Source organism: Photinus pyralis, unplaced genomic scaffold (genome assembly GCF_008802855.1).
Source record: "Photinus pyralis isolate 1611_PpyrPB1 unplaced genomic scaffold, Ppyr1.3 Ppyr1.4_LG3b, whole genome shotgun sequence".
Lineage (NCBI taxonomy): Eukaryota > Metazoa > Arthropoda > Insecta > Coleoptera > Lampyridae > Photinus > Photinus pyralis.
Window position 1 is genome coordinate 26,829,514 of NW_022170510.1, and position 20,279 is coordinate 26,849,792.

A 20,279-nucleotide genomic window follows, 5' to 3' on the forward strand; every position below is an offset into this window, starting at 1 on the left:
CCATTCCTAAAAATCGATGCCCTAAAGACTACAAGGACCTTCGACCAATAAGTATTTTGCCGACTTTATCCAAGGTCCTGGAAAAGGTAATGAAGGTTCAAATTAGTGATTACTTCAAAAACAACCGTTTATTGTCTAAGTTCCAATCTGGATTTCGAGAAGGTCACAGCTGTACTTCTGCACTACTAAATATCACGGATGATATCATACGGGCAACTGACTCAGGGAAGCTCACAATAGCAGTTTTACTCGATTTCTCAAAGGCATTTGACACTATCGACCATAAACTACTCCTTAGAATACTACATCACTACGGTTTTCATTCTACGGCTATACAATTAATCTCTTCTTATGTTCAAGGTAGGCGGCAGAGCGTTCTTGTGAATAATACTCGTTCCTCTTCACTTGACATACGACGGGGTGTTCCGCAGGGTTCCGTATTGGGACCATTTTTATATATTATTTATTCTAATTCCATTTGTAGTAATCTGTACCATCAATATGCGGATGATACGCAGATTTATCATAGTTTTAATCCTGCTAAATTGAACGAAGCCGTTGAAATAGTGAACAAGGAGATAAATACTTTGGCTGATATTGCTCTAGACCACAATTTGCACATTAACTCGACAAAATCTGCGGTTGTTATTTTCGGTCGTAAATTAGCTAGGGAACCTTTTATTAAAATTCATCTCCGAAATGTGCTGCTGCCTGTAATGAACATGTCACGTAATTTGGGTCTAAACATGGATGCAGATCTTAAATTTACACAGCATGTCAGTGCCTGTGTAAGCAAAGCGTTTGGGACTCTAAGAAAACTGTACCCCAATAGAAATATTCTTACTCCTAAAATTAAATTGCATTTGTCTAATTCTGTGATTTTGTCCCATTTTAATTTATTGATGTAGTCTATGGGGCATGTATTGATCAAGTCACGGCGACGAGGATCCAAAGAGTGCAAAATGCATTACGGTATCGGACGTAGGGATCACATCTCTCTCAAAATTGGGGAAGCAAGGTGGCTTAATATGCATCAAAGGAGAATATTGCACTCATCTGTGTTCTATCATAAATTATTTTATTTCCAAACTCCTGGATACTTGCTTGACCGTTTAAGTTACCGCACGGATGTGCATAATTTGTTTTTACGACATAGGGGTCTGTTAGACATTCCCACCCACAGTACCCGTTATTTTGAAAAATCGTTTTCGTATAACGTGGTAAAAATTTATAATGCTATTCCGCGGTCTCTCAAAATGCTCAGTCCATCATCATTCAAATCTAAAATGTGCCAGTTGCTAATATCAAATACATTGCCGTTATAGGGTTTGTAGCATTTCTTCTTATTTTTATATATTTTTTTTTTCTTTCTTAATGCGTGGTGAGTGTTCTTCATTGGTGTTACTGATATATATGTGTTGCTATTATATTATGCTTGACAGGGCTGCATGGAAGATCAGGGTATTGCTACACTGAATGCAGTCCTTTCCCACATTATTCTTATTTTCTTTATTTTGTTTTTGTTTTCCTATTAGTTATTTTTGTGGGAATAAACATTATTATTATTATTATTATTATTATTATTACTATGAAGGAAATATGAGCAAAATTTACTTTTATTAAAACTTTGTCTAGTAGATAGCTAAATGGGATGTACTTTTTCGTACCAGCCCGAAAATAGTTGTCGTGGTGATAACGAATTATCTCGAACCCGTCGATTTTATGTACATAGCAGTGCGACAAGTCTCGTCTCAGTGAGGTTGTTGTAGAAAGAGCCCTTTATAAACCAGGTGCGGCTGTGACCGAGGCGCGTGGCGCAGTGGTTGCTCCACGAACTTATAAATTAAGATGGACTGCTAATGCTGAATTAACAAATGGCACCTACATGGGGGCCGCCATGATGTGCACTCACTTGGCGCGAAATTCAAATCAACTAATAAACAAGCATTAACCCAACATTAACCTCGCGTTTTCTAAATAAATTACTGTGACACATGTCATTTTCCAAGGCTGCAAAAGTCTCAAAACTTGAGCACTGGGAAAATTCCCCTAGAAAATAATTAAAATGTGCACATCACGGCGGCGCCCATGCTAGGGCTATTTCTACCTCTATGCAACTGTCTGATCAGCAGTCCATCTTAATTTATAAGTTCGTGGGTTGCTCTCACCGTTGCTATTCGGGAGGTTGTGGGTTCGAATCCCGCTACCGATTGCTATCTGGGGTTTTGTTAGGGGGTTTTGCTTAGACGTACGTAGCTTCGCATAATGATAGCATTATGTCAAAATCTACGAAGCGAATGCTGGAGCAGTACTCTTCCCCCTCAGCACCCTCACTCCGTTCCTTCCGTTCCCATCTCTACTTTACCTATCCTCACATTCTCGTTTTCTGGCTGAAGACGCAAGGCTGAGCGGCCCGCCTCCGGCGTCCCTGTAGTCAGAGATCTCGGAGGAATCAAACACGATGACCGTTTCCTTTCCTTATTGCTGTCGAGCAAGTATCCAGCGCGGTTTAACCTGAAAAATGCAATTCCAATTGAAACAAATCGTGTGGCAATTGCAAAATTACCAGAAAAATGCTGTAATCCAAGCCGCACTTCTCTATTAGTAAAATTCCTTATACTTCCTGTTCCTTCTGTACAATTTATTTATTTACATTGGGACGTTGTCGCATTATGTTCCGTACATCACTTCGCATAATAACCATTTCTTCAACCCTAAACGTAATAGCTATGCATGCAGTAACATAAACTTTAAAGTTCTGAACTTGTCAAATTGCTGACCCGAATTGGCGTTTGCTCTCAGCTGACAGTTATGGCTTGGTCATTCGTGCTTCAAAAAGTGTACCTTGGAAAACGGATCCCCTTACTGATGAAAATACACGTGTCATTCTGTGGTAATATAATCACAGATAATTCTATTCTAATAGCGATTTGTTAATTTTAGAAGGAACGAACATACAATCAAGCAGGAACATTCATGCAGGTTTAACCCCATTGTTGGAAAACTTTATACCCACATAGGTACGCCACCTTTATTCCCTTCCGTATGAACTTACTCCATGCTAAATAATGTCATTAGAGAAATTTTACGCACGTAGTTTAAAGTTACGAAATCGATAGATGTTTTGTGAGTGAGCAGAAGCTGTTGACGGAAAGTTAGGGACGATAGAATCTTGAGTGGCATTTCATTTTCATGAAGTTTCTTATCTTTGGTTAAAGTTGATGGCCACGTAGAATTTGAGGTGAACCTTTAAAATACGATGATTCTCGCTTGTAAAATTGATTTTGCACTATCAATGTCTCATTTACGGTACTCAATGTTGTTCGGGAATCATCCAACTAAATTAATTATCGTCTATGAAATTGGGTACGTTAAATATATTATATTATGCGTAGGTATATATATTCTCAAGGATGCGGATCTCTGAATTCGACTGGAATAATTCCGTTACGCTGAAAATTTCCAGGAGGAATACTTATAACATGAGAAATATGCGTAAATTGCCAATTTTAACACTTCCACTGCATTAACCCAGGCTAAGTGGTATTTATTCTTATGTTTACATAAAATGGAAACTGAAGAAACTAATCTAAGCGATTCCATAAAATATGCAACCCACTCCTGTAGCAAGCAACAAAACGAAGCATCGATCTCATAAGCGAAAAATATTTTTGTGCTTATGTCAAAGAGTCATCAATATAGAATGAATATAAACCTGTGCTGACATATTATAATGGCAAAAGTATGTTAGCAATAACTAAACCCTGACTCTCTTTTTCTACTTTCAATCATAATTAACATTATTAACACATATAAAATGTCTATTTTAAAGATATTGATATGGATGGACATGGAATTTAGCCGAACGTATATATGGAAGAAATATAGTAGGTATATTACGTCACAAGGTGGTAACAGTACGTATGTATTGTAGGATTGCACGATCCGCGAAGCGACAGAGATGCGGCAATTCTACGAAGCTGTAGAAGATTTCTATGACTTGTCCTATTTCCATAAGCCAAAATGTAAATGTATTGTTACATAAAACCATGAAGTGTGTCCAATTGTTAAAGTAAAGGCAGAGAAATTTACAGTGAGCCTAATCAATTCAATACATATTTCTAACTTAACAGTTGGTTTAACTGAATAAATCAAAGAAATTCATTTGACACAGATAATCTATAATTGGGAGATAGGTACCATACGATCAAAAATGAGTTACTGTCGACACACCTTTGGAATTTTTGTTTGCATGGGAATCGTATTTAACTTGAACTTCCAAAGGCAACTTGACAGCAACTCATTTTTGATCGCCCGTTATAACGTAAACATGAAAACTCATTTCAGGCACTTTTTACTTAGCGCACTGTGTTATTTACATTTCTTTCTTATTTTTCAGGACCAACGAGTAATCAATGAAGATAAAGATTTGACTTGAAACTATGTCGGATAAAGGGGTTCAAGCGACAGTTGCCACGACCAGCAATTCAAGCCCCCACAATAAACGACCAACTTTTATTTATCCTACAGGTACGCTTTTCCATTTTTATGTAATTACTTACTTATATTCAAGCCATAAGGTTTAATCTGAATTTAAATTACACTATTCCCCAATGAACTGAAGCAATTCGCAAGATAAGTATTACGCCTACCATACCGTCGTGTTCCATTTCAGTACAGCTAGAGTATTTTAAATAACTATACTCTGTTTTTTAACTAGGAAGACGGATTTAAAAACCTGATTTACACTGGAAATGTCACTAGAATCTAGTAACAAAAATAATAGACTCATTTTATACCGACATGTATTGTGGGTTGCGTGATGTGATTTTCTTTCACATTTGGATAGATTTCATGATTTATGCTTTTGGGTTATTATTTGGTAGGAACTCCTTTATATTATGCATACATCATACTTTTAAAAGCGAATTATAATAAATAGGTAATACATTGATAATAGGTAATCATCCTGCATACATTTTTTGGCCTTTGAAACATTATTTTGAATTGTAATTTTAAATATTTTTATCAGTTGTAATACTACACAATCCACATTACAATTTACAACAAATGTTAAGTTATTGAACAAATTCAGAACAATGGAATTATAGTCATATTATTAAACAGCACAGTTCACTGCTTTATGTATAAGCGATTTAGTCACCGTCTTCCGAAAGTTCACTAAAACTGTCACTGTCCTCCGATCCGAGTGAAATAATTAATGGTTCTATAAGTGTGTCCATTAGGCCATCCAATCTACACGTCTTATTTTCTTCCTTAGTAACGTGTTGCACACAATTCCGCCAATCGTCAGAGCTCACATTTGCAACAGCGTTATGACCACCGGACCGTTTCGAAGGGGTAACAATCCCAGTACTTCGATATTCTTTAATTATCCGGTATATTATAGATCGTGCAATAATAATATTCCTAATATGTGTCACACTTTAATAACCAAATATATACCAGCTACATCATTATTTACGTTACCTCTGGTAGATGCAATCTTCAACACAAGCGTAGCAAAATTCATATCCGGGGATCAGACAACATTTGTTTATTGTGTTTATAATAAACTGCTTCTCGGAGACTGATAAAATGACCCAAGTTTAAGCGACTACGTTTTTTCAAAGAAGACAAGCTTGCTTTACTGGTAGGTACTTGGAGTTGAATTCATCACTAATGCCAGTACACTTAGGACGCGAAATATCAACTTTTGTTCTTAAAAGAGCTGTTTTTTTTGTTAAAATTTATAAATATATGCAAATGGACTCAGAACACAGAAAAACTCAAAAATAAGTACAACAGTTACGGACGAGAATGGCGATTAAATTTGACAGTTAAATCATGTCAATAGCAATTTTACCTGGGTGTAAAAAGGGCGCAGCGCGAGCCAATAGAAACTAAGATTTTTTGCGGGAACTTTTAAATCCGTCTTCCTAGTTAAAAAACAGAGTATATGTATGTTTAAAATTCAATAATGAGCTACTATTACTATTATATTATTAAAGTGTAACATGAAACATGAAGATTGATTCTTTTAATCCACACTTCACTTAGAAATGGATTTTAACGTAACAGAACCTGAAAGTATTGTGGTGAGTCTTAGGATAATAAATGTCCTGATTACGACTCACCTTCTCATAGCCTCATACTTCCTAGATGATAGAGTTAGAACCCTACTTCTTACGTTTTGTCCCCTGTAGGGGCTTTCAGTTAAAATTTTAGTGATCATCGCCTACCAGTACTTTTATTGGAACTAAATCACGGACAAGGTAAATTAAAGACATAAAAGATAGTGTTTATTCCTTAATTAACATTTTGGAAACGAACCAACTTCTTTTCATTTGCAATTCACACTGAACATTTAACAAGAAATGCACCATATCAATTAGAAAGCGCATGGGTATTCCAGAATAGTCAAATTGCATTCACAGCAAACAAGAAGTAGGTTTCCAATAAATTAAAGGATTAAAGGGCTTTGCCATTTGGAAAGCGTGCCGAATTCTGGCCTAAACTGCCCAGGGGGTCGATTTTTGGCCGTACGTTTCCTTAAAACGTATACGTATTCGTAAAGAAACGTATATTTGCAATTTTTGACCATACGTTTATATTGCGTATACGTTCAATTGTGTTCGTTTTTCTGCGAGCGGGTAAATGGCGTTCGCAAACGCTCGCAACTGACGTTTTGTGGGTTATGTATTGGTTAGTGTTGAAGTTTTCACTCTTGAGACTTGAAAGGTATCTACTAACAACAATGGATGAAGCTATGAATGTGTTTGTAATAGACAATTTAGAGAATGCCGAACGCAATTATCGCCCGAATAGGAACCGTAATCCTTGCAACCCCATAGAAGTCTTAAACGAAGCACAATTTATCAAAATGTATCAGCTACTTCTTTCCATGAGTCTTGCATTTTCTTGCACGTCAAAATCGTAGTTTGTTTACCTGCTATTATATCGGGGTGGTTTTTAGCAAACTCTACTAGCCACCCTTTTTGGTTTTGCGTGGTATTGCACCCTCGCTTTGGCGTGTCCATCGTGTTTTCAGTATTCATGCTAATCAGTGCCTAAAATGTTATCTATTATTCTTTAATTTGAAATGACTGAGCAATATCTTCACCTCACCACCTAAGCTCAAACCCAAACGTCAATGAACGTCAAATAGTCCGTTTTAGTTCTAATCAATCAATAAAGGCGACGTTGTCATATGCACTGTACGTTTCGGTTCCAGGCAGTTACGAACAGTAGTCAAAAATTGCATTTGGAAAACGTATACGTTTTTAAGTCTTCGCATCTAAGCGTATACGAATAGATGCGACTGGTTTCAAAAATCGACCCCCTGACTCCTTTTTTCAGTGCATTATGTGAGCAAAACTGCCGTAAGCTTCGCAACCAGTACAAATTCGTCAAAGTTACTCCAATTTATGATTAATGGAAAAACAACACACGTAAATCTCTATGTCTACTTCTTAATAAATATCACTGTATAAGTTTTATACCCAAAAGAACATTTACTACCATTTTTCAAGAGAGATGTGGAGTCCAACCACTTCTCTTTCACCCTCATCAAAATTTCCCGTTCTTCAACCTATCGCCCCAGTTTCACTCCGTCTTTCCGGGTTCAACAAGTAAAGAACTAAACGACGAACGATAAACAACGGATCTCACGGGAAAGGAAGAGCTGGAGGCAACCCCCTTGCACTTCAATGCGGTAATTACCAACAACGCCACCAATTTTTGAGATGACGGATATCCAAAGAATGATGGACAAGGCCGACGGCAACACAGAGGAACAGTTAGACGTCAACAAAAAGGGAATGACGTTCATTAAGCTGGAAACCTTCAGATAACTGCAAACTATAAATGTCCAGAAATACTTGCCAATTATTTTTACAAGGTTGTCGGCAAGAATTGAGTTACTACTACTTATTTAAGTTATGTTATGATCAATTTGAATCAAGTTCATTAGCATTTAACAATAATTAATTTAAATGAGGTGAACATTATTCAAATTACTAAGCTCCTGTGTAACGAACATAAATGGTATTATACAAGCGAGTTAGGATATAGTGCAATAGGAATACACTGTAGCCCAGACATTTTAGAAAGTGTGAACTGTGTTCAAGGTGTCCCAAATTCCAGGCTGATCATTGGGATCTCGGACCGCATACGAATACAACGTTGGTTAAATGGAGGGAAAGCTTTTCGGGGCCGAATCTAACGCTTCGTAGATAGAGAAGGAATTCTGAATCCGGGGATAACCGGAAATTCGCTAATTCTTTTATTTTTTGTGTCCTTATTTGAATATAGATTTTTGCAAACAAATGACACTTTCACATTTCAACTCTTCCTTCCCTACAAGCTGACATGATTAGATCTGAAGTCCGATGTTTCTGTTTTTCGGGGTCATCATCAATTAATACGGACTTAGTAAAAAAAAAATGTATTATTAGTAAAGAACAAGGTCCTATTTCCATCGCAGTAAGGAGAGTATCAATTCCTTCAATTTATTTCTTTAGCGAACGCCACATACTCCCACGCCATCATGCTTTGTGCTTTGTCGCAATTTGGGGAACTTTTTTTTATATTTAAAAAATGGTATTGCATTATAAATATTACACACATATAATTTCATCTTTTTTTATTAGCCGCATTCTACAATTTTCTGATTGAGCACCATTAACTGCTAGAGTGCGTATACTGTCACCTGTTTCTTGTAAGTCATGAGCATTATATAATGTGTTGCTGTGTGCACTGGTCCGTAGGCCAGAAAGACGGTACACAAAACACCAAAACAAAAACCTAGCTAGCTCTTTACCGTACTTATTATCCCAGCACAAAACTCCTCCCCAATACAGAGGAGAAATTCGACTTTGTTCTCAGTTAACCTGTCAACTTCTAACAGATAGTGGGTCAAACCAAATACCAAATACAAAACTCCAAACTGAACTGCAAAATTTTGAATAATTAAAATGAACCTTAGACAAGCATCCAGTAAAAACACAGATAAGTTAGAAATGCAGTCGTTAGAATTAAACACACGGAAAATCAATGTGAGAATTACAAAAGTGCAATTTAATCGTAAAGGAAAATGGTACAAACATACAAACAATTATTAAAGAAAGACTAAAATTAAGACTTAATTACTTACATTACATGTCCGGGAAATGTAATCCAAATAAACGGTATCCTTACACAAAAACAATTTTCAATTATACACTCGATTAAATAATTACACTATAACGGCCGGGTAATCGCAGCATCTTCTTTTCGAGTAGACAAACACTTAACTTCTAACTGAGTCACGTTGACAACGTATGGGGGCGCCGAACAAACACCTCTCCTTGCAGCACCTTATTAGATGGCCAAAACTTCAAAACGTCATAACGTAGCCAAATAATGAGCCGCGAACTCGGTTTTCGGCTTCACCCACGAAACTTCTTCCAACTCACATAACTCTGGCCAAAAGGCAATTTCAGTCTTTAAACAAACGTAGTTCTTCATTGACTGTGTGTAAAAAACTGATTTAAATTGACCGCACTATGGCGCTAAGCGTGGCATAAAAGCGACGGTATCCTTGTTCACGTCTTATTTAAAGTGAAAACCCTTCTTCCGAAAATCAAAATTATAACAACCAATTATACATAGCCGACAACAGAAAATATCCCCTCAACTTACGTTAATAGACCAAAATAGTAGAGGTCGAATAATTTTACTAAACAATTTCTTATCAGACATTAAGAGATTAATCCAAACTTAAGTTCTAGGAAAATAAAAATTCATCTTTTTTAACTACACAGAAAAGGCGATAAATCACATCTACCTGCCAATTAAATTAAGCATTTACAATTGATAACAGATAAAAGCAAACAACATTCCCGGAAATTTCTACGTTAAATAAAATAAAACGTAAACAAAGACAACCTTGACCGCTTTCTCGTATGACATAATAATTTCCGTGCCGTTACATAGACCAACGACAAATAAATAATTTTTATTACAAATGTTAATTATACAAAAGGAGACCGCTCTTGTTCATCTTAATTAAGATGGCCGAACATTTCATCCTGCCAGACGAAATAAACACAGCAGCATATTATTCTCGTTACACAGTATAATTAATTGGCTGTTACACATAAGTGCATGAACATTTTTAATTGGCCTAAACTTCTTTCCTTTGCTAAGGACCATTGCTTCAGAAATAATCGAGTACTGGTTAACAATTGTATCATAAATTTTTCTTCCTTCGCATATGTCGGAAACTTCCCAACCTCAATCGATCACCAACTACTGCGTCTGAGAAAGATTTATAGCACTTTCTACAAATAGAGACGAGCGTTTCTAAACCGATCAAGTTCAATTGTAGAAGTTATAGTTCGTAACTAAAGGCGTTTGTGCATTTATCGGTTTTTATTAATTAAGTGATACAGTTGTGCTTTCAAAATGTTTGCATTATGGTGACGTCACTATTATTAACGAAGGTGAGACAATTGCAGCCCACAAGTGACTTTGATGAAAAGCTTTGTAAAAACATTTGTTGCAATTATTGCCGTTTAAAATTGGTTGAACTTTCGAAAGATGAACACTCATAAAAAAATACGTAGATATTGTATTTAAAGATATACGTACATGCAGTGCGGGTGTAAACTCTGAAATTATCACACCTATTGGCCGTTTGCACCGACAAATTTAAGCGCAACTTAGGTTAAGCGCCGCTTAAAAACCATGGGAACGATTATTTGGACAATGGCTGCCATTGATTTTGAACTACGCTTCAGCTAAGCTCAACCCAACTTTGTGGATGCAAACGGCCATAAATCTTTTAGTAAACGAGGATTGGGATTAAAGAAAATATTTTTAAACACGTTTTATTTTATTTTATTTTTATTTTTTATTTTATTTTTTTTCTGTTGCGGCTATCGATTTCGACCTTAACAGGTCATCTTCAGGCCGAGCGTCATTTAGTGAAGTGAAAGTGCATGTGACATTTTGACGATGTTATATATTAGTTGTCAGGAATGAAAAGTTAGTGTACCAAAAAGTGAGGTTGTGTATAAGTTATAAGTGTATAAGACAACTAATATATAACATCGTCAAAATGTCACATGCACTTTCACTTCACCAAATGACGCTCGGCCTGAAGATGACCTGTTAAGGTCGAAATCGATAGCCGCAACAGAAAAAAAAAAAAAAAACGTGTTTAAAAAGATTTTCTTTAATCCCAATCCTCATCATACAACACGTTTAAAGAACGATGGAACAATACATCAATCTTTTAGTAAACGTTTTTGAAAATCCTTTTTATTTTAAACGAGACATATTTCACTGTAATATTGTCACCTCAGGATCGTCTTTTGTTTTTGAGATATGACGTAAGCAATGATTTTTTTTAATGGAAACCCAATTTTTTATGCTAAATTTGAAAAGAGCATGGAATTCTTAGACCCTATACTCTAAACAACTGTGTTACTATAATATATTTTGAAATATTTGAGATAATTGCTCTCAAAGTTTTAGAACCAAATCGAAGTTTTAAAACCAAACGCCTAATAAGAATCAAGAATTTCAAGTTTTAATAAATAAATCAAGTAGCCATGTAACAATTAATTGGCGTTAAAATGATGACAGTTCTTCATGAACTTGTTTATCTGTTTTTATGGTGTGGTTTTTTACGTAAGTAATTGGTACGATAATTCACTTTGACTGAAAAAGAGTCAATTTAAAAACAATTATCTCGAATATTTCGAAATACAGTATCATACTTTTTAAGATGTGGTTTTAGAATCTGCTCTTTCCAAATTCAGCATAAAAAATAGAGTTTCCATTTAAAAAAAGTATCGCTAGATCATACCTCAAAAACAAAAGACGATCCTCAAATGACAATTACAGTAAAATATGTCTCATGTAAGATAAAAATTGACGTATTCGAGAAGTTTTTTCAAAAACGTTTACTAACCTATTTATGGTATTAGTTCCAGACTTTACACTCGCACAGTCCACACTGTATATTACACATGTGTTACATGTGTACTACACTTATATACAGTGTGTCCCAGATCGCGTGGGATTGCATGGGTAACTTTCTTATTATTAAAGATAGAGAATTGGTTAAATGGACAATGTTTTGCAGTTTTAGATGTTTATTTAAAATTTACTTATGGAAATTCAAAATGTCGCATAGGTTCGACGTAAATTCAAAAAAAATAAAATTGGTCATTTCCTTGAATGTCTCATATTATCATCGAAAGTATGAGAGATATAAAAAAAAGTTTTATATAGAAGTTACTGTCTTTGGTACGCTTCATTCAGAATTGATAAAAAAATTCAAGATGGCTACAATTGAGGAACATTTACCAACTTTGTAAAGTTAAATAGGCGCCATATTGGTTTTTTAGATAGATTTTTTAATTCTCTTTTCAACGCGCTATCACAGCACAAGATTGAAAATAAGATATCAGTTATATCAACGGTTTTTATATTTTAAACAAGTAGGCTATGATGAATTAAAAAAAAACAATACAAAATCTATTTGAGGCAACAAAACAATGAAAATAATTACTTTTTTCTCCAACCACCTGAATAAGACGCTATTTTGTGACAGTGTTCGGTACGTAAAATTGACGTTTTGCGGATTAATCGCTTTCACCATGGCAACTGTACAAAAAGTGGATACTTTTGGTCCTAGTACCAAAAAGAAATTGACCTTGAAAGTTGGCCAATTAAAAAATTACAATCACTGAGATATGTCACATTGACATCGTTTTACATTGCAGGTTGTAAGATATTTCTATACATACAAAACAAATATTTTTGCGTATTCAGTGCAAATAATGATGTTACCTATACGTATGTACATGTATTGAAAATGACGTATACAACCCGCCGTCGCGCGTAACGCCATCTACTTCAGACCCATTGCACTATTATCTGTCATTTTGAATTCAAAATTTGAAAAAGTTAATTGCAATTAATTTTATTAAAAAAACTGTATGGTAAGTTTTTTATTTCAATACAAAATATAACAATATTAATTGTGTATACAATAGAAATGACTGAAACTGATAGCGACATGGATTGCACTCCGCCAGAGATTATAGAAACGGCAGAACATGCTACCTCAAGATTTGCTCCCTACAAAGTCGCGAGAGGTGAGAAGTAAAAGGTAAAAACGAATAGGTTATAAGTTAACCTAAAAAGTAGAGTGGCATGACACGTGAGGACAAGAAAGCAGAAGTTCTTATACTAGTAGTGAAACTGTGACTGAATCTAAATTCGAATATAATTTGAAGTAAAGGGGGTTGGAGAAAAAATTTTATGTTTTATTCGTACAAAAAAATGCGTTTTCGGGACTCGGAAGGGTGCTGGACTCCGCTAACGCGTCGTCCAGCAACTATCTTCCTCGTCCCGAAAACTGACATTTTTTGTACTAATGAAACAAATAACTATTTTGTCGATGAACTCTTGTATTTTGAATTTCTTTTTTAAAATAAAAGAACCAGTAGGTTGGATGAAATTCAATGAAAATTCATGAATTTTCATTGAACCTACTGGTTCTTTTATTTTAGAAAATAATTACATTTATATACAACATTAATCTGAAGGATTTCAAACGAAATCATCTAACAAGAGCAAATTCTTCGTTACACAAGTAACGTAAAATTGTAGATAATTGTATGAGAGTGGGTCTCGTAACTTATACTCGTCCAAAATCGGTAGATAATACTTGCAGTTAATAATTTCAATGTAGGTACGTCAGTAGAGCAAATATCACGTAATGTCCGTCAAACTCAAACTGACGGTTCAACGTAAAAATACAAAAAATATAAATTCTGCGTAATATAAAAGGCGTTGATGTAGGTCGAAATATTCAGGTAAATAATAACGAAGTAAAATAAACGCGTAGAATGATTACTCAATATTGCGTAATTATTATCACATACCGTAAACGGCTTTAAACTTATCCAAAAAATCCGCAATAGCGTCAGTAAAGCGGGAAAGCAAGTTACAAGAGAAAAACTCTATAACAATAATCACAATAAAAAAATATATAAAGGTGATGACGAAACTGAGAGTATTTAAATAAATATTTAAAAATTTAAATGTTAAAAAAAGAACGTTGCACACTGTTAGTGACTGTTGCCGGGTGACGTATGATACTGTTACTGTGATCACATCCTCAGAGTAAGAATTTCTTACTCTGAGATCCAGGCCTGACGAGAAGGGGGGGTAAACGGGGGGATTCCCCCTGGGCCCGGATTTTGAAAAGGGGCCCATTGCATGGTTTTTTGGGAATAAAATTTTTACATCCTTAAAGCATACCAATTTTACTAAAATAAAATATTTCATATTATGAGTCCTTGATTAGTAGAATAAAGTGGTGTGGAATAGGTAAGTTTAAGCACAAAAAAGGGGCCCGTGCTTAACAACCCCCCGGGCCCCAAGTTTCTCTCTACGGCCCTGCTGAGATCACATCACTCGCACAATGGGAAATAGCTTATTATGTAAGATTATAAAGAGACATTTTAGTTAGTTCGTTTATGATCGTGTATACTTGTGCCGCTTTCGAACTACGAGCATACTCCACATAGAAAGCCTCTATCTAATCTCTTATGCTTTTTATTTTTTTATCTACGTCCGTTTAAAAATCACCGAATTCTCAGCGTCCACGTTCCAGTACAGACTGTCGGGCGTCGCTATGTCCCCTGAAATGAAAACAAATTGGAATACATTAGGGAACACTTATCCAAGTTTCTCTTTTGTACAGAAAATCGGGGAATTAAATACAAAAATTACAATGAACCCTTTATAAATGTGCGATTATTTAATGTATAATACAATAATACGTATATACATACAGTATTATAATGGAGTATCGTGTCTGAAAAAGACACACATTTGTGTGTTTAAAACAGGGTTCGGTTCTCTTTAAGCGAGCGCCGTATGTGCTTGCCGATGCGTGAATGATTGAGAAATTGAATTACAAAAGCAAATGTTCGTTTAATTCGCTTTACATCAGTATTAAGGGGAGCATACAAAAGCACACTTTAGTTCTTGATACCAATGTCTGCGTCTACTGACACCATTCAAAACTGTAGTTGTTAACAATTGATTAATTCAAGCTTTATTTGCCTTTCAGTTTCTCCAGAAACGGTTGTGATACCAATAGTGTCCTGTATCTTTGGATTTCCACTATTGGCTTTGTTAGTCATCTGTTGTTTAAGAAGAAGAGCGAAATTAGCACGGGAACATGCAAGAAGACGCGATATTGAACACGGTACATTCTCTATTATCACGTACAGCTCAATACACTACTTAGGTAACTAGTAATGTTACTTTATACCCCTCAAAAACCAATGTGTGTCTTTGTGAAAACATTTAATTTCAGTTCCAGTAGTAATCCACGGATCATGTATGTAAATAAAACCAACTACCCTAAATCTTAATGTCTTTACTAATTATTTTACGCACATGTATGTTCGTGTACACAAACACATTTTCTTGCTCCAAAACTTGAAGTTAAACTTCCAGTAAACTAATAAAATAAGTTTGACTCGAGTTTTTATACAAGAAAAACCTTCGTCAAATTTAAAGCCAGGTTTAAAGCTATACCCAGACAAATTTTCACGTCTCTCCTATCAAACTAAAACTTTACCACTTCCTACACATTAAGGGAGAACTTTTTGGTGTATTTTAAATGCCATTTCAACTTTTAGGCCGTTCATCTCGAGCTGTTTCGCTTCGATCGGAGCGCGCAATGAGTAGAGGATTTCCATCGTTAGAACTAGATACGGTGTTGGAAGAACGATCTGATCCGGAACCTGAGGGAACCGTTATAGAAATGGTTACACCTGATAAGGATTCTGACAGCTAACAATTAAATAGGCACATCCATTGTGCCGCTGACAGGTAAATGTTACCACTGTTGAATAACGATTAATTCTTGAAAGTAATCCCATTTTATTTTATTCCCCGCGGGCCATAAGCGAATAGAATAGGTGATTGAGGTTATGAACAATTTCCCTATATTACGGTTTGTGTGTCCAAAGGGTAATTAATCAGGCTTTACAAAAGATAATTGCATGCACGAATATCTTTTTTATTATACCCGAATCTCTATCTCCGTTTTGAACACTCAAATGCGTGCGAAATTAGGCCTTTAAAACACACGTGTTTTAAAGTTGTCACTTCAAGTATGAGTTTTGAAACTGTCATCTGGTGCTGAAATAAAAAATCTTCTTTCTGTAAATGCAGAACATTTCTTTGGCTTGTACCAATATTTTGTTTGAACCCAACTAACAATAAAGAACCCCCAAGAGAACGGAATTATTTCATAACTATCGTCTAGCGCTACTTAGAGAATCGTTTATTGTTTTAAGGCATGATGATACGATAGTTTTGTCATAAAAAAGACGAATTTCTTTAAAGCTGTTGTGTAGATATTCTTACAACTCATGTTACAGAACAAATAATGATTGCAAATGCACACATTCTGTAACAGTTGTTTAACGTTTTATACAATCCGTTATAACTACATTTTAAAAGAATTGTATAAACATTATAATGCAGTTGTATAGCTATTCTAATACCTTTCATTTCTGCGTTATAATATAGTTGTAATAGAAGTTGTATAAGAAGTTATATTGAAGGTCTTTATGCTAAATAATACAACTGTAGACTGAAAAACACGAGGAAAAACATTATACAATATACACAAAACTATTTCATAGTTAGCATATAACTACAACAGTTTACTCCCTTATGCAGAACTTCTACAATGAAAATGTAGTTATCGAAAACTCTGCCATATAACACAACATTTCTATGGAACTATTATCTTAGTAACTTTTAGAAAATGGAATCGGCTGTGTCTAAGTGGAAAAAAATTAAAAAGAGTGGGCACTTTAAAAGATTAGCCAAAAAGAAATACCACAGAATTCTACAGCATTGCAGTTACCTTTCCGAGGCTAACTTAGAAGTAGAAGGTTTATCGGTAGTACCTACAACTTCCTCCTGCAGTAATATTGAATCGCAAACTGAAATCCAACAAGGTACAGAAAAGGAATGCGACCTTAATAGTGCTAACGAAATCAATGAATACATGATGGATACCGATGAGGAAAATTTCTTACCTTCGCTTTCTGAAATTGACCAGAAGATTAAAATAAAGGAAAAACTTAAAATATGGGCAACGTCTTTCAATTCAACATTACTCATTCTGCATTAAGAGAGCTTTTTAAAATATGGAACCAAGCTATTCCTAACCTTCTTCCTAAGGATCCAAGGACATTTCTAAATACTCCCATAAAAGTAGATAATCTGTATGGTAACACTTGAAAATGGAACTTACTGGCACAATGGTCTTACGCCAAATTTAATAATTTGTTTGGAAAACTATTCTCATATAGAATCCATTTCCCTAAAAGTGAACATTGACGGGCTTCCCATATATAAAAGTTCAAAGTGCGAATTTTGGCCAATTTTATGTAACATTCATGAAATCCCAGAAGCTAAACCAATAGTCGTAGGAATATACAGTGGCATTGGGAAACCTGCCAATATATATATATACTTATTTGCAGAGTTTTGTTAACGGACTAAAGCAAATACTCAAAGATGGAATCTTAGTTAACAAAAAGAAAATTACAGTGAAAATTCGATGTTTCGTTTGCGACTCCCCTGCAAGAGCATTTATTAAAGGTGGGTATATTAATTACTTCAATTAAATTATCCTGCTATATAAAAATTTTGTTCAAAGATAAGACAGAATAGTAAATTCTTGAAATTTAGTTTTCTATTCTTTTGGGAAAGAATAACGTGCCCCGATCATTTTCCCAATTTTCTGGAACAATCGTCAACTCCTGTCTGCCCTTTTCAACATCTTTGAACTACTACTTCTTGCGGCATACACAAGTGAACAACTTTTACAGGTTAACAATCACATGGATGGAATTTTATACTGCAGATAATTGAAACACATAATATAACTGAATAGTTGTTTAGTGCAGCACAACACATACGCTAAGCGATACATCTGTTCTATTAAAGAGTTTTCCAACGCGCTTTAATGTAATATGGCCATTGGATACACATAGTTGCCATCATACAAAAAATTAATACAAAGCAATTTATTATGTATTGTGAACAATTCTCTTTAGAAGCTTTAACCACAGTCTTGTATCTAGACTGTGCTTTAACTCTGATATATTTCAATATTTTTGCTTAATTAGCGGTTTCAGATACATCTCAACTGGTTTATGCATGTAAAATTAAAATGATATCGGGACATAGTATGAATCTGGCAACTTCCAAAATTTATCAACGATCAGCTTCTTGTCCGATTTTAAAAACCATTCTATGGCGTCGTTGTAACTCAACATTATAGGACTTGAATATTGTATACTGCTCGGAACAAAGCAGAATCATTGTATAACGTTTCTAATTAGACAAAGTCATTGTATTACAATCGCGCCATATTTATTAAGCCAATCACCGTTCATATATCGCCGCCATTATGCAAAATTCGCATGAAAACGTAAAAATAGCAATAATGCATTTAATAGAAGCTTTCACAAACGTGTGTAATTTAGGGTATGCCGCCAAATCTATTATCTTTTTCAATCGAAATCGTTTTAAGATTTGTTCTACTCAAATTCTATATTATACCTTTTTAAATAAAAGGTAAGCATTTACCATGCCCACAGTATGAAATTACAGGATAATTACAAACATTTTTGTCGATATGAAAAGCGTTGCTTCAGTAAAGCAAATTTTATCAATTTATTGTAAATACATACCCAATATTGCGATGTCCCTGTCATAAACCATGTTATTGTTTGATTGATAAATATTCATCAGTTATTGTAGCGGTTAGTTACACAATGGGGTTGATCCCTCGCTCGTACTAAATATAATTGCTCCTCTACGGCACTGGTTTTCTATCACAATTAAATTTACCCACGGCTAGCTTCCTAAGAAAATTTAAATACTTTTACCTTACGCAAATCTGGCATTTTATCTTCGGTTTTAATTAGAAAGTCAAAACTTGTCGCTGTTATTTGACCACAGACGAATAAATACGAATTCAAAAATAAATAATTGAATATATTAACAAACTAAATTCGATCGAATTCCATTCTCCCTTACATTTTTTCTGATTTAAAATACTGATTTGCTTCCTATAAATACAGGAAATACAACCTCTATCTCGTGGCCACGTATCAGTTCTAACTTTCTGCTTATCTAAGTTTTTTACGAAATATTATGATTTAAGTAAATGAAATATAAATTCCCAACTAATTAAAAAATAATCAAATTCCTTTGTATGGGACCAATTATATTGATTAAATGGAATACAAATCTGTTTCATGCAATTAATTTCCATAGATCAGTTTTTTAAGGATTTTATATTTACGGTAAATAGACATCCGCCGCAAATTAAAGATAACAGACAAGTTAATGTAACTTACAGTAATCGTTGGAATCGGTGTTTTAGGATATAACTCTTACAACCTTCCTTTGAAAAAAGGCTCCCTCCAAGGAAAATTAACAACTGGGTCGCTTTAGGGTGATAAGGTAAGAACCCTTAATTGAGACCCGCTCTGATACTGGTACTTGCGTTGTATGGAAATGTTCGGAATAATGAACCGCTTTACCTCGACCGTATTAAAAACTTGCTTCAAATCCTCAAAGAAATAACTCGAGTTGTTGTTGGTGCACAAAACTAAAAAAAATCCTAATTCCAACTACCTTGTACACGCTAATTTTTCCGCTTACTATTTGAGTTTTTTTGTGATCAAATTTTAAATGCTCTGATTCTCAACGAAGACCCTTTTCACGACGGAGCGCTGGTTGCTCTTTAAAGTTTCATGTCGACACATTCCCGGAGAGCGCGTCTACCTATCTCGAGGGACAGCTCCCGATACTTTAGAAATTTGAAAGTAAATATAATTACATACATAATACCACGTGCAAACTTATCAATCATACCGATGAACTTGGTAAACAACGATGTGCTTTTGTCGTTCCCGCAGGCGGCGGTGTTTTTAAGCTAGACGGCCCCTAAGTCGCGAATGCATAATCGTATACAAGGCTTTACGAAATTCGCTCCACCGGACAATGGTCAATGGAGGTTTAATTTTCAGGCAAAAAGGAATAGAAAACCCTTATACACTTTTGGGATCAGATCTTCTACTTTTCCAGATACAAGGTTTGAAAAAAAAATGAGAAAGAAATGCAGAATTTTGTATGGACTACCACAAGAAATTTGGTATTCTTCG

The 20,279-nt window shown here is 35.0% G+C and overlaps 1 protein-coding gene across 4 annotated transcripts in view; it reads left to right on the plus strand.

Moving 5' to 3' along the window:
- Positions 1-20,279, plus strand: part of LOC116167354 — a 79,819-nt gene that overhangs the window by 50,445 nt on the left and 9,095 nt on the right. For 3 of the 4 annotated variants that reach the window (XM_031482701.1, XM_031482702.1, XM_031482703.1), the window contains 3 exons: positions 4,400-4,530; positions 15,140-15,319; positions 15,717-15,909. In XM_031482701.1, the coding sequence (XP_031338561.1) occupies positions 4,443-4,530; positions 15,140-15,319; positions 15,717-15,874 (426 nt within the window). In that variant the 5' untranslated portion in view covers positions 4,400-4,442 and the 3' untranslated portion in view covers positions 15,875-15,909. The remainder of the gene's footprint in view (positions 1-4,399; positions 4,531-15,139; positions 15,320-15,716; positions 15,910-20,279) is intronic. The other variant, XM_031482704.1, reaches the window with a different exon arrangement.